We start from the raw sequence: 14,887 nt of genomic DNA on the forward strand, positions 1-14,887 counted from the left end.
TCTTCGGGATATTTAAAGAGTAATGGATTCTCATGTGTCATCGTCATATGATTCGTCTTCAGGCTCAATTCTTATGATTTCATATAGTTCACGTGTTTCACTTGTCAACTAAAATACGATAAGGATATGACAGTGGTTGGCCGCCATTGCAGTTTAGAGACAGGAACAGTGGCGGACATGTTAGACTACCATGAAAAGTATCGAGTTCTGTTTTGGGTGGTATTGTTGTCGAGTTTTCCAGGTACGTTTTCTTTATTGACGGCTCAAAAACATAACATAGACACTGAAACTAAATTGCGCTTCTTCTGGCCGATGAAATGCGCTTTCAATTTTACATTTGACATTTTTCTGAAAGAACATAACAAAGGCTTGTGCTATGACGGAAGTCCCATGATGATCTCAATCAGAATGATGCAAAATAAGATGACACAGCAAAACACGTGTTTTGTTCACAATATTATATTTGACTATTTACAGTACACATAGCCGATCCAGTCCATTTGCTCCAGACATCAGGACTCAAAGCTAGGCAAGGTTAGTTGATATTTGTCAATATATGTCAGTTAACAATACCAACCACCAAAATTAACAAACGTAGAACAAACTGAGAGAAAATGAAATTAAGAGTTATATAAATAAATGTATCAAAGGATAAAAGGTGCACGAATGCATAAGTGCATAAATAAATATATAAAATCCAAAATGAAATGAAAATCTGTCAAACAGCAATTGACTAACAAATGAATTTAAAACGATGAGCAATGAAGATTATTGTTGTTGACTTTTGGAACCAATTGACTCGTTGAACTACAGATAGCAGGGTCAAGATCACAACCAACGTATTCAACCAGCGTGGTAGACTGTATCCCTGCTTTCGGACGCTCAGTTTAGGGATAACAGTGCTATTCCATTGTCTTTTTGTGTAGATGGTTTCAGATTTTTAAAAATCTGCCATACAATATTGAAATGTGCGCAAAAGCGACTGACCATTTTCTCTGTGTTACAATGTACCCCTGTATCACCACAACCCAAGAATGATCCAGATCATTTTAATCAAGAGGCATCCCGTCATGTGACTTGGAATTGTCGTATACAAAGTGGCATATTTTTCTCCACCAGGGCCACATATTTTTTTCACTAGTTATTTACAGATATGCCTCTGGGTAAGTCATGGCACATTTCTGTACTGTGAAGAAAAGTGCACAAAATTAATCTGGTATATATTATAATGGCATTTGACGTATATATACTTTTTTCTTATTTCACTACCTCCGATAACGATAGATTTTTGCTGAAGTTGGACAATCTGTATTTTAGTAGATAGAGCATGTAAAAACAAATATAGAAGAAATATTCAGCAAATAATCCAGCCATCACTTTTATGTCCAACGCCACAAAGATTTTTCTTGATGAGTCAAACACTTGTTTCACTTGTAAACCATACACCGAAACATTTTGTGAAATTTGTTAGAGGAATTAAACTTTTGTTATAGAAATTAGAGTTTTGTGCACTTTAGACGTATTTGTTATACTGGTTACATCTTTTGTTGATTTTGATCGAAATATGATTAAATAATAGCAAGCTCAACAGATTTGAACAAAACAGAGAGAGAGAGAGAGAGAGAGAGAGAGAGAGAGAGTACAAGTAACGAATGTGTCCTTTCTGCTACATCAGTTATAAATGGCAAAGTCACAGTCTTAAGAATGGCTCTTTCTGTTTTCCCTTCCCCAGCTTGTGTAGGTGGCCCAGCGGGTACGAAGACATGGTCGGCATCTCCGGCTGGACCAAAATGCTACAAATACTTTGTACCAAATGGTGATACGGGTGTCGACTACAATACTGCTGTTAGTTTTTGTGCTCTGCGGGCAAAAGGGGCCACGTTGGCGGTGATTGAGAACCAAGAAGAAGAAGACCTGGCAGAGAGCTTCATACCAGCTGGGTAAATAAAATTAAAGAAATTTTACCCAATTTGTAACCAGGAGTTGACATGGTTCTTATGTTTTCTAAAGAAGCAACCATTCCACGAAAACGTTCCAATTCCAAAATGAAATATGCAGTAATATGAACTTTGCAAAACTAGGCAACTTTCAATTTTTCTCTAAAGACAAGGCATTCAGAAAGTAACAGAAGAATCTTTACCTACACCATTTTAAACAAATATGCGTGAGATAACACAGTATAATATTTTCCGCTACGGTTATATTTTAATTATGCATAGTACAAAAGATGTAAACAGTGCTGTCAGAACCAACCATGGATAGTCTTTGTAGCTTGACGCATGCGTAATGATAATGACCCCTTGTAAGGTCAGTTTTTACCTGTTGCAGAGGTTCACTTTTCGTCACGTGGATAGGCCTCCGTAAAAACGCCAGCCAACAATGGCATTGGGTAGACGGTAGTCCTCTTAACTACGTGAACTGGAACGGAAACCCTGAAAATAAGCCTTTGAAGGACTGTGCCGCCATAAACACTAAAAGGAACACGATTTGTTGGAAGAAACAACGGTGTAAAACCCCTGGGAACGTCATTTGTCAAGTTAAAGTAAATAAACCTATCAACTGTTATGTTATTAAGCCACGAGGCACCAATGGTGCATTCGTTTCACAATTAACTCATAAAAATCCAGTTTTGTCATTTGCAACATGCATTTAATTTCTCTCTGGGTTGTTTTCTTTAAATGACCTTTGCGGGCCTGTAAACAAACTATTTCAGTGTTGATTATTTTTGCATATCTTTAATCATTGTCACAGATATGAATTTTGACAATGGCAAAGTATCCAATCCACAACTTTCAGTTCAAATGTGATCAGTTGTTTGATATTTTTCTCATATTTCAGGTTAAAGACGCCTGCGAACTTGGTACAGACGACTGTGCAGTAGACGCAACATGCGATGCAACCGGAGACGGATACAAGTGTACATGTTTGGATGGGTTTAGCGGCGACGGTACTTCTTGTACGGATATAGATGAATGTCTTCTGCACACAGACAACTGCGCTCCAACTGCAACGTGCCACAATACTATTGGTAGTTTTACTTGCACCTGCCTCCCTGGTTTCAGCGGCAATGGCACAACTTGTGCAGATGTTGACGAATGTAAAACTGAAACATACCTGTGTGCACTAAATGCCATATGCACAAACTCTTACGGAAGTTTCGAGTGCAGTTGCTTACCGGGTTATAGCGGTAACGGAATAGTTTGCAATGACATTGACGAGTGTACACTGGGGTTAAACAGCTGCAGTGAAGAAGCAAAGTGTATTAACTCTTATGGAAGTTATACATGTACTTGTGTAGCTGGGTTCACCGGTGACGGCATAAAATGTTCGGACGTAGACGAGTGCAACTTGGACCAAGATCTATGTTCGAAATATGCAAAATGCAAGAACACATACGGAAGTTATGAGTGCAATTGTTCGGCTGGTTTCACTGGAAACGGTATAACGTGCTATGATGTGGATGAATGCGTTTTGAAAAAAGATGATTGCGCTGAGAATGCGACATGTACCAACACCGTGGGCAGTTTTACCTGCACCTGCCTAGCTGGATTCAGCGGCGATGGCACAAAGTGTGCCGATGTAGATGAATGTGACTTAGACACAAATAATTGCGACGAGAACGCCACATGTGCCAACACCGTGGGCAGTTTCACCTGCACCTGCCTAGCTGGATTCACCGGCGACGGCACAAAGTGTGCCGATGTAGATGAATGTGACTTAGTTATGAATAATTGCGACGAGAACGCCACATGCGCCAACACCGTGGGCAGTTTTACCTGCACCTGCCTAGCTGGATTCACCGGCGATGGCACAAAGTGTGCCGATGTAGATGAATGTGACTTAGTTATGAATAATTGCGACGAGAACGCCACATGCGCCAACACCGTGGGCAGTTTTACCTGCACCTGCCTAGCTGGATTCACCGGCGATGGCACAAAGTGTGCCGATGTAGATGAATGTGAGTTAGATACAAATAATTGCGACGAGAACGCCACATGCGCCAACACCGTGGGCAGTTTTACCTGCACCTGCCTAGCTGGATTCACCGGCGACGGCACAAAGTGTGCCGATGTAGATGAATGTGACTTAGTTATGAATAATTGCGACGAGAACGCCACATGCGCCAACACCGTGGGCAGTTTTACCTGCACCTGTTTAGCTGGATTCACCGGCGACGGCACAAAGTGTGCCGATGTAGATGAATGTGACTTAGTTATGAATAATTGCGACGAGAACGCCACATGCGCCAACACCGTGGGCAGTTTTACCTGCACCTGTTTAGCTGGATTCACCGGCGACGGCACAAAGTGTGCCGATGTAGATGAATGTGACTTAGTTATGAATAATTGCGACGAGAACGCCACATGCGCCAACACCGTGGGCAGTTTTACCTGCACCTGCCTAGCTGGATTCACCGGCAACGGCACAAAGTGTGCCGATGTAGACGAATGTGACTTAGACACAAATAATTGCGACGAGAACGCCACATGCGCCAACACCGTGGGCAGTTTCACCTGCACCTGCCTAGCTGGATTCACCGGCGACGGCACAAAGTGTGCCGATGTCGATGAATGTGACTTAGATATAAATAATTGCGACGAGAACGCCACATGCGCCAACACCGTGGGCAGTTTTACCTGCACCTGCCTAGCTGGATTCACCGGCGACGGCACAAAGTGTGCCGATGTCGATGAATGTGACTTAGATATAAATAATTGCGACGAGAACGCCACATGCGCCAACACCGTGGGCAGTTTTACCTGCACATGTCTAGCTGGATTCAGCGGCGATGGCACAAAGTGTGCCGATGTCGATGAATGTGACTTAGATAAAAATAATTGCGACGAGAACGCCACATGCGCCAACACCGTGGGCAGTTTTACCTGCACCTGTCTAGCTGGATTCAGCGGCGATGGCACAAAGTGTGCCGATGTAGATGAATGTGACTTAGACACAAATAATTGCGACGAGAACGCCACATGCGCCAACACCGTGGGCAGTTTTACCTGCACCTGCCTAGCTGGTTTCAGTGGCGACGGCACAGCATGTAACGACGTTAATGAATGTTTCCTGCAAACGGATAACTGCGCCAAAGATGCGACATGCACCAACACCATGGGCAGATTCACTTGCACTTGCCACGCTGGTTTTAGTGGTGACGGCATAACATGCGAAAAAATCATAAGTAAGTTATAGGCCTATTGAATGTATAATATCTTTCGACATTATACTTTATTTAACTGAAGTCTTGACCAGTTAACATCAAACTATCATAAGGAATAATGAGTTTTTTTTTTTATTTTTCAGCTTGCCCTGGTGGACCGCCGGGTACAGAGACTTGGAACTCTACCTCAGATGGAACTAAATGCCTCAAATTCTTTGGAACAAACAACTCTGTGAATGTCGACTACGTTTCTGCCTCTAGTCTATGTCCACAGCTGGCAGCTGGGGCAACTTTATCTGTGATTCTACACCAGAATGAAGAGGATTTGGCTGAGAGTCTGATACCAAAAGGGTAATTGTAATTCATGTCGTGGTATGGGTGATTTGACGCATTTGAATGTTTGACAGTTGCCAGTGTAACGCGACAGAGAGTCCCCCGTAATAGAGGGGCTGCTTCTCATTATTTTGCATATGTAAGCCTCGCCCTAGATTTTGACCCATTTAGGTAAGGCTAACCCTAACCATTATAACTAAATGAAGGGCGGACTTTCTGTTACACAGACCCTCAGTTTCATCACACCAGTATGACCATTACTTACACAGCTGTTGTATTTAAAACAATATCAATCATAAAATAACTATTTAAAAGCTTACGGTATAAAATGTCCTCAGCCACTGATATCAACCGATTTAAAAACATGGAATGGAGACTCTCGTTATAGCTAGTTCATTAATTTTTGTTTTGATTATGAAACGCTTCAAAAGTTTATTGATCAGTCAGCAATAAAGATGATAAACATACATGATGGCAATACAGACAGTTACAACACACGATTTGCTTTGCCTTGCAATTAAAAAAGCGCCTAGAAACCAAAGTCTCGAATTTGAAAAACAACACTAATTGTGACAAATAAAAATAACAGCGCCAAAGACTTACGATTTTGATATTCTTTTCAAGTGTTAGAATTTTTCTATTCATATTTAATGATAAGGCGTGCAAGGCTTCATATATGTGGTTCTGCGGCAATTATTCCTCATTTCTTTCCAGCGTCGTACCGTTCGCCACATGGATAGGGCTCTCCAGAGGGAAGACACGCCCATGGTGGTGGATAGATGGCACTGCTGTAACCTACGTGAACTGGGACGGAGCAGGAGGTGGTGAATCAAGGCCTAATCCAAGGAAGAATTGTGCCGCCATTAACACGAAAAGAAACCCAAAGTGGAAGGAACAAAAGTGTGCAGCGCTGGGAAACTTCATATGCCAAGTCATGGTATGTCAACAGTCAAAGTGCGAAGTCCAGTTGCCATTATATCCATATCCTTCTAGCTCCATATAACATAATATCTGTATCCATCTAGTTCCATATACCATGATATCCGTATCCATTTAGTTCCATATACCATGATATTCATACCCATAGTCATATACCATGATATACATCCATCTATTTCCATATACCATGCTATATATATCCATCTAGTTCCGCGTGCTAGTATATGCAAACCATCTCGGTTCGTATGACCTGCTATCCAAATCCAGTGTTTTATTCTTGGTGCTACCATATCCATATCTTCTGTCTACACGAAATTATATCTAATGGCTCGTCATATTTGGATTTCCACATCTGGTCACTAATCGGGATCTGACCGTCAGCGCACTTCAAATGAACAATTTATCAAAACACGTGCCCCGCTGGTCGATAAAAGTTTTTCATTAAAAAAGCCTTACACGCACACAGACTAAATGTATTTTAATATCTGAGAAATGAGCGGCTGTCATAAAATACCTCGAATAAACTTATGACCACATTTTTATCCAATGCCCAAGTGTTTTATGTAACGCAAAAGGCTTAAATATAGTAGCAAGAGTACTTTTTTATTTATTCATTCATTTATTTACTTATTTATTTACGCTTAACATACAACACAATGAGTAAAAATGGGAGTTAAAATGCTAATAAGTTAGGTGGACAGAAATGGACATGTGGCGCCATTAGCCAAAAACACTCTTTTTGTTGTCGAACGTTTATTTAAGTCTCCAAGACACTGTTTACCAGTGATTTCCAAGACACTAGTTTGCCAGTGATTTCCAAGACACTAGTTTGCCAGTGATTTCCAAGACACTAGTTTGCCAGAGATTCCCAGATCCTATCTGCATGTTCCTCAAACGCATATTCTTGGGGTCCTCCTGCTTGTTCAGACTTGCTTCAGCCAAGCAAATCAATTAGAAGGATTAGTAGTTACGTCACATGCCCTTTTACGGAGGCACTATAAGTTTTAACTGGACATTAAAATGGACGTTTATGATTATAGTAGTAATATACGACCACCAGTGTCCACTTATGGAGATATGAAAATAAAAACGCTGGCGCGAATCCAGAGTAACCCTGTCCTGTTTGGGCTCGAATTATGTTCAAACCGATTCTTGTTCCAGATGTTCATCGTCACTAATGGATATCTGAAACTTAGCTTCCGTTTGTTTGTATCTTTTAGGTGAACGGACGAGGCCCAGCGCCCGACAACGGTCGTTCTGTCCCAAGAAAGCCCGTGAGTCCGAGACCCTCCCCGGGTCCACCCCGTAAACGGTTGCCCATTCCACATAAACTACGACCACCCAGTCTGCACTGATGTGAACGGTGCGGTGACAATCTTCGCATAATCAAGACTACCAACTACCGTGACAACTGAAGGACTTTGCCAAGGTGTCATTTTGAAGCTTGGAAAAAGAAATTTCATCAAACACATAACGAAAAAACACTGAAGAAGTCTTTCTAACTATTAAAAGCTTCATGTTTATAATAAGAATGAAATAATTTATCAGAGAAAATGAGAAGGTGAACACTAGCTTTAAATGACACACTATATTTTGCATGGCACATATACTAGCCAAAAAAGAAACGCAAGTTTTGTTATGTCTATGGATTTAAATGGTAGTATATTGTCCAGTAACATGTGTGCTCTCCCCTGGCTGCAATACAGTCCTCTTACTCATGGACCGGACGAGACCTCGAATGCGGACCTTGGACAACCTTCTCCATTCTTAACTCTATGACGATGGTAGGCCGTGGCTGGTGGTTATGAGGTCGTTTGCCCAGTTCATCGCAGACTCGCTCAATGGGAGATATGCCGGTGTAACGAAACAGAAAGTCCGCCCTCCATATAGTTATAATGGTTAGGGTTAGCCAGACCTAAGTGGGTCAAAATCTAGGGCAAGGATCACCTGTGCAAATGAATGAGAAGCGGACTCTCTGATATGGGGCACTCTCTGCCACGTTACATCGGCACTAAAAACTGGCCATGGAAGAGGCTATCCTGGCAGTATGTGCTATCCTGGCAGTATGGAGACGGGCGTTGTCCTGTCAGAGAAAGGGTGGGGCTGGGTGTTGCAGCATAAATGGCACAACAGCTGTCCTTAGGACTTTGTCTCTGTACTGCTGACCAGTCAGATGTATACCAATCACTGCAATCACCATAAGTTCTTTCTGGAAATTCCCACGTACGCCCGCCCAAACCATAACACTGTGCCAATGGCAATGACACGATCCCTGTCCAGATCAGCAAGATGATGACAGTATGGAAGTCAGTGTCCTAAACTTGGTTTTCTGATTTCAGGATCCATTAGCATTGATTGTGGACAAATCATTTCTGCAAGACTTTATCTAAAGCAAGCCATTGTCTAAATAACTCAAGCGTATCAGTTCTCTACTGAAGGACAGAGACAGTTCGCAGACTAACATGTGCTTTTTTTGGTCAATTTTAAGCTCTGTGGTCAAAACAAAAACTTGCGTTTCTTTTCTCTTTTCTGCCTAGTATATATTTTATATAGAACTTAAACTGTTGTCAGTAATGAAAGATATCTACAGATCTTGGGTTATGGGCAAGTTACTATCTAAAAAACTATTCATTTTATACCCCAGTTAAAAAGTTAGTTATTATCAATGATAGTAGCTGATGTTTCTCTCTTGTCGAAATAAGTTAGCAATAAAAACCAAGTCCGAAGAATAGCTCATCAATTCTTTTTTTTTAATGATAACCTAGAAATGTAAATTAAAAAACGAAAAATGCCCATGACCCTCGGTTTATCTTTGATCAAACGATAGTTGTCATCCAATGGAATCGCAGTCTAGGTCGGTCAAAACACGAAAGACGCCATACTGGTTGGTTAAAGGTACATACGAACCGAGCATCGGTGGAGCGTGGATTCCCAGTAACACATGTAAACCACTTCTACTAGATTCTTATATGACTCAAATAAATTCGACATGCCAAGGGATAAACTGAATAGATCACTTGATCAGCCATAAAAGACCTTTAGACTGCTCCTTTCTTTAAATTTTTGGTTGTAAATTTAACCTACTTTCGTGACCTACTTTCCTGCCCCATTGACATACATTGTACAGCTTAGAATGCCAGCAGAAAAATCCGTTCAAACATCATTTTCGGGTAAAATTAAACAATGCCTTTTGGTAATTCTCTTATTTATACTACTTGAAACTATATGCTGGCATTTGGTTGGTTTTTGTGACAAAAAATTGTATGCATCTTTAAGAGATCAGAAGATTTTTCCATCCGCCATTTAAATTTCATATGTAAGCGACTGGCTATCCTAGGTAACGACCAATACATATCACAAGGCTTTTCATTCATATAGTAACCAAATGAAAGTTCAGAATATGATTCTCTAGAATAATTCGGTGTTTCCTGAGTGCCGGTGTCGGGGATAGAAGCCAGACACCAAGGCCTTCTTGCTCGGTTAGTGTTGCAATTTTGCCTTGGAAGATTCTTAGGTTTGCAGGAGAAAACTGAGAAAACATTTTACCATAAATCTCAATGTGAACTTATACTCAATTTTCCGTGCCCTTTCGTTTGTTATCCAGCTTCAAGACGAAACCAAGCGACACGCTCAATAATATCAACTTACAAATTGTACAAATTGTACATACAAATAATTATTGGTAAACACAAGAAATTCTTTTGCCACTGAACCACAGGCCTTAATACACAAATGAATCGATCTCATAATGAAATTCATTAATTTCATTAATTTTTTACTGTCCAGCGGCAATCCGATATCTATAATCCTTTACACACATATTAGTTTTGACGTACAATAAAAACCCGTTTAACTGGTCAAATTTAAAAGGTCAAAGTGAAAATTTTCGCTTTCTTCGGTGCACTGGTTACGCAGATACGAAATATTAATTTCATAATACGATTGGCCTTCAAATTAATAAAACTTTATTTTTGGAAACTATTTTTGCGCATTTAAATTCGTTACATTGTGGATTTGATTTCCCTTCTCTCCTAGAGTAAAACTGAAGAAAAAATTACAGCATTTGCAACTAATTAAACTGCAATGCAAAGTTCGTTAGCCGACTCTGTTATTTGCAGAGTCGCCTCTCGTGAACTCACTTGTCTTGTGGTTAGTTCGGTGTTTTCCGCTTATTTTTCCTGAAGTACTTATGGATTTCATGTTCTTCTAGATCGTTACTTTGTTTGATAATTAAATAAATCACGATATCTTTTTATCATCTGACTACTTAAGCTAATATAGGTTATACATATACAGGGTTGCTTCTTAATATGGAATATTTTTTATCATTGTTAATTTTGAGTGCTGATTAAATTTTTTTGGGCTTGAGTCATTAAAAAAGTATGTCACCGAGTGATAAAAACATCCAGTCTTCTGTTGTGAGATATTTTGGTCAATGATATCAAATCTGACATTAGATGCCATTCAAAAGAAAGGAACACCCCCAGAAAACCATATCAACAGTTTGATGTCAGTATTAACTTTAAGCTAAGATATTAAAGAAAATGAAAGCCTCCGGACAGTGATATGTTACACAGTCAAAGAACTCACTACAGTAAATCATGAAAAGTCAGTAATTGCGGGTATGACCTCCAGCAGCCGCTTGCAGCGCCCTCATCCTACACGGCATACCCTGTGACACGTTTTTTAGAGTTTGGGTGGGGATATCATTCTACGCAGTGATATTTGCCTGTCGCAGTTCATCAATATTTACCGGCCGATGACCATAGCTATTAATTGTGCGAGTTACTTTTGCCTAAAGTTTTTCAATTTGGTTCATATTTGGAGAGTTTGCAGGCCAGGGCAGTTGCTGAACCCATTGGTTTTGAAGAAAAACTGCGATTCGGCGGCCTCGATGTGGGGTTGCGCAGTCGTCTTGGTAAACAAAGTTGTTCCTGCAGATGACTCTTAGCATTGTTTGCTGTAGAATGTCTCTGTAGGAATCCTGGATGAGGTTGCCTCCTAGAAAAACCAACTAGTTCTGGGCACCGACATGAAATGTCCCCCAAACAGAGACGTTACCACCCCCTGCTTGCACCCTAGGCAGCACACAATCATCGTTTTATGCCCCTCGTACACGTCGGTGGACATGGATTCGACCATCAACCCTAAAAAATCCATATCTGGCCTCATCACTGAAAACGACGTGATTCCAGTGTTTTGGCTGCAAACGCACGTGGTCCCCAGCCCATTGCAGACGTCGCTGTTTATGACCTGCTGTTAACAGTGGTTTCCCTACTGGCCTTTGTGCAAAATAACCGGCTTTCAGTAATCTCTTGTTCACGAGGGACCTTGAAACGGGCGTTTGAATGACATTCTGCGACTCTTTTCTGAGGACACTGGTTGTCTTTGTACGACCAGCACGGTGACCTCTAAGGAGAAGGCGATCCTGTCTTCTTGGTGTGATACGCGGACACCCTGAGTCGAGGTATTTGAGTAGGTGCCCCTGTTGCAGTATTTCTTTGGAGGATTTTACAAACGGTTCTTGATAAATGTTGAATTACCTTGCAATGGCAGCCGTTTCTGGCCATTTTCTCTGAGAGCAAGAATCCCATAGTAAGCTGCGTTGCTTAGCTGTCGAACCATATCTTCACTAAGGTACCTGTCAAGTTTCAGAGCGATCCCTCTGTTGCTTCTCTGAACACACTCCAAAGATTGACCAAACCCATCCGTTTTTATACAAGGGCAGAAATTGCCGAAAAGACCACCCCTCACATTTCTGACCACAGAACATGCACAGAACATGCAACTGTTTCGAGAGTTGTGTGGTAATTAGGTAACACACCTGGCTACACATGGAGTGACATCTCAGCTTTGGATTTAAAGTAGTAAGAGAGAAATTTAATATTTTGTAGAAAATTTACTCGCCAAAAAATAATATTCCATATTAAGTGGTAACCCTGTAGTTATGTTTATTTATAATCACAATTATTGGTATAGTTGGTCATATTTAAAAACGTCCCAATTTATTGATATTCTGGAATAGGAATAGCCCTATATTCCACGTTCTATGAAAAATATGGTGATAAAACCCCAGTTAAAATCTACCAATCTTAAACACTATAACAATGCAAACAATACCGTCCCCCCGATGTCTCTTTTCAGTCACAAATTAAGAAACCTTTGACATGCGCTGCCTATTGATTATATTATTTTCTTATTTCTAGACCTTTATATCATATTATATCACTCCAGAAAGCCCCAGGCTAAAGACTTTAAAAACAGTGGCAATAATTGCACTGACAAAAAGTAGGTCAATTGCCTGAATAAATTTGCCATAGGATTATTGATTTTTCTACTTGAGGAACGTTTCAGGGGGGCCCAGATGAGAGAGATGTATTAAGATGCCAGAAAAATACTTGGGATGAATGGGACTAATAAAAACCAGACTATGTTACAGACATTAAGAAAGATGTAAAACTAGCCCACTTTTCCATTTTCACCTTGTAAAAATCCGCTGGCATGATGTCATTTCTATATATCATCTGTCTCCCCCTAAACTGTTGCGGACCGCGTAAATTGTTCAGGTCCCGGGAAACGCGGAATATCCAGGTGCCATAATATCAGCCGGCAAACGATGTTTTAGATACGTAATTGTTGGAGGCGGGAAGTTGAACGTGGTGGAATGAGGGGAATTTATTTCCTGATTTATTTTACCGATAAGATTGAACCTAAAGGAGTTAGCCCCCCCTACACACACACACACACACACACACACACATTCCCCCCCCCCCCCTCTGGCATTGGGCCGTTCCATTTCTCATGGCATCACTTTGTGGCGCTTTTATTTACCTGATATTCTCATTTGGTTAAAACAGATAACTTGCAATTCAATATCGAGTGCATATTTTGATCTAAATAACGTGCTTCCATGTATTGTAGTTGATCATCATTTATTTCCCTTCTCTCAAGCATTTTCCTCGTCCTACGACACTGAGTGATAAAAACATTTTCGAATACTTCAGTTCAAACATAAATTGTGAGCTTCCGTGTCTGATCTCTAATATCGATGTGTTGTTTACCAGGATTTGAGTTTATAAGGATAAAACGTTTTAAGCACAGCATGCTAACCAATCCCATAACTCGCCTCACTTAGAACTCTTTATTTCGTCCGTCATGCCAAGATTGTTTTCAATACATTGTCCGCTGACACTGTAAATCACTCGATTCATAGGGGCCTAATATCTGTTACTTTGTAATGGATATACATATTAGATTTAAAAGAGTAATATGATGTGCCCAGGTATTGTGGGGTTAAATATTAAAAAACAGGCTTCCAGTCTTCATCTACACACTTCTCCATTGGAACAGTTATAAAATGAGAATATATGAGTCTATAATCAAAATTTTTCAAAATATGTATAAATGGTAACATAACATGCACAGTAGACCGCTGATCGATCAATATGGCCAGCGCCTTATTCTTGTTATAATACACCGCGAAGAAATTCCCCTTACCAACTGCCACTACGAAGTCTGAATCTTTTCTGAAGTCGGGATCGACAATTGATATATAATTTGGGGACGTCCGTGTAGAGGCTGACCAACAGATTAAGTATGCAGCTTCGTACATGCATGGTGCACTAGGTCGTTACTTGTAATTAACAACAAAATGGACGAATCATTGACGCATAGTAGTCCTAGTACACTTTACCCGTAATGATCAATAACAATTTTACTTTATTCGTACTTTCAAACACTGTCAAAACGCGTTCTCTCAATCATTTTTACATTGTTCTTGAATTTCGATGTTCTTTAGAATTCCTCTTTTGTTTTTCTCAGCCATTCAAGGCGCCACGAGTTCACTTTATGTGAAATACAAAATTTAGCCGAGTTTTTTTCAAATGTCGTTAACTCAATTGAATTTAACATTAGGCGTCATTTGTCTGTGTGTAATAATACGTGGTGCTGCTGTTTCCTTTGGTAATGCCTTCTCAAGAGTCAAAGTGATAATTCCATCTCGTTGATCTCTCTGAAATATTTTGATAGACAATTTGTCTGGAGAACAATATTCAAAGATTGATAAAGGACTTGAAAATAACTGTGAACAAATAGAAATAGACAATGCTTGCGTGGAGAAATCGTTTTTTAGCGGGACGCATTTCTAGATTTGATGTTTACTTCCTCGGATTAAGTTGATCGTCAATAGTGTGTATATTTGCATTTGTAACGAATATATATGAACTGTGGCATTTGATGTTCCTTATTGTTTCCAACAAGTTTATATTTTCATTGCCTCAATTGTGTACTTAGAATTCCAAATCTTGCGTTATTTTTTCACTATTATCAATCAAGTTGAAATTATTTGCAATCCAGTCTGTGAGCTGATTCACTGTCAATACAGCAATTAGCTGGTGAATGTACTTTCGTGTGTACATAGAATTTACCAGCAATGACACTACAAGTCTCTTT

The 14,887-nt window shown here is 40.2% G+C and overlaps 1 protein-coding gene across 1 annotated transcript; it reads left to right on the forward strand.

Annotated features, from left to right (window-relative positions):
* Positions 1–104: 104 nt before the first annotated feature.
* LOC106179489 (uncharacterized) lies at positions 105–9,153 on the forward strand. Its single transcript, XM_013563133.2, has 8 exons — positions 105–241; positions 478–534; positions 1,733–1,940; positions 2,329–2,542; positions 2,839–5,185; positions 5,308–5,515; positions 6,212–6,434; positions 7,657–9,153. The coding sequence occupies exons 1-8, from the start codon at positions 127–129 to the stop codon at positions 7,789–7,791; spliced, it is 3,507 nt and encodes a 1,168-aa protein (XP_013418587.2). The 5' UTR covers positions 105–126; the 3' UTR covers positions 7,792–9,153.
* The last annotated feature ends 5,734 nt before the right edge of the window (positions 9,154–14,887 follow it).

Source organism: Lingula anatina, chromosome 3 (genome assembly GCF_051362555.1).
Source record: "Lingula anatina isolate TDL-2025a chromosome 3, LinAna3.0, whole genome shotgun sequence".
NCBI classification, from domain to species: domain Eukaryota; kingdom Metazoa; phylum Brachiopoda; class Lingulata; order Lingulida; family Lingulidae; genus Lingula; species Lingula anatina.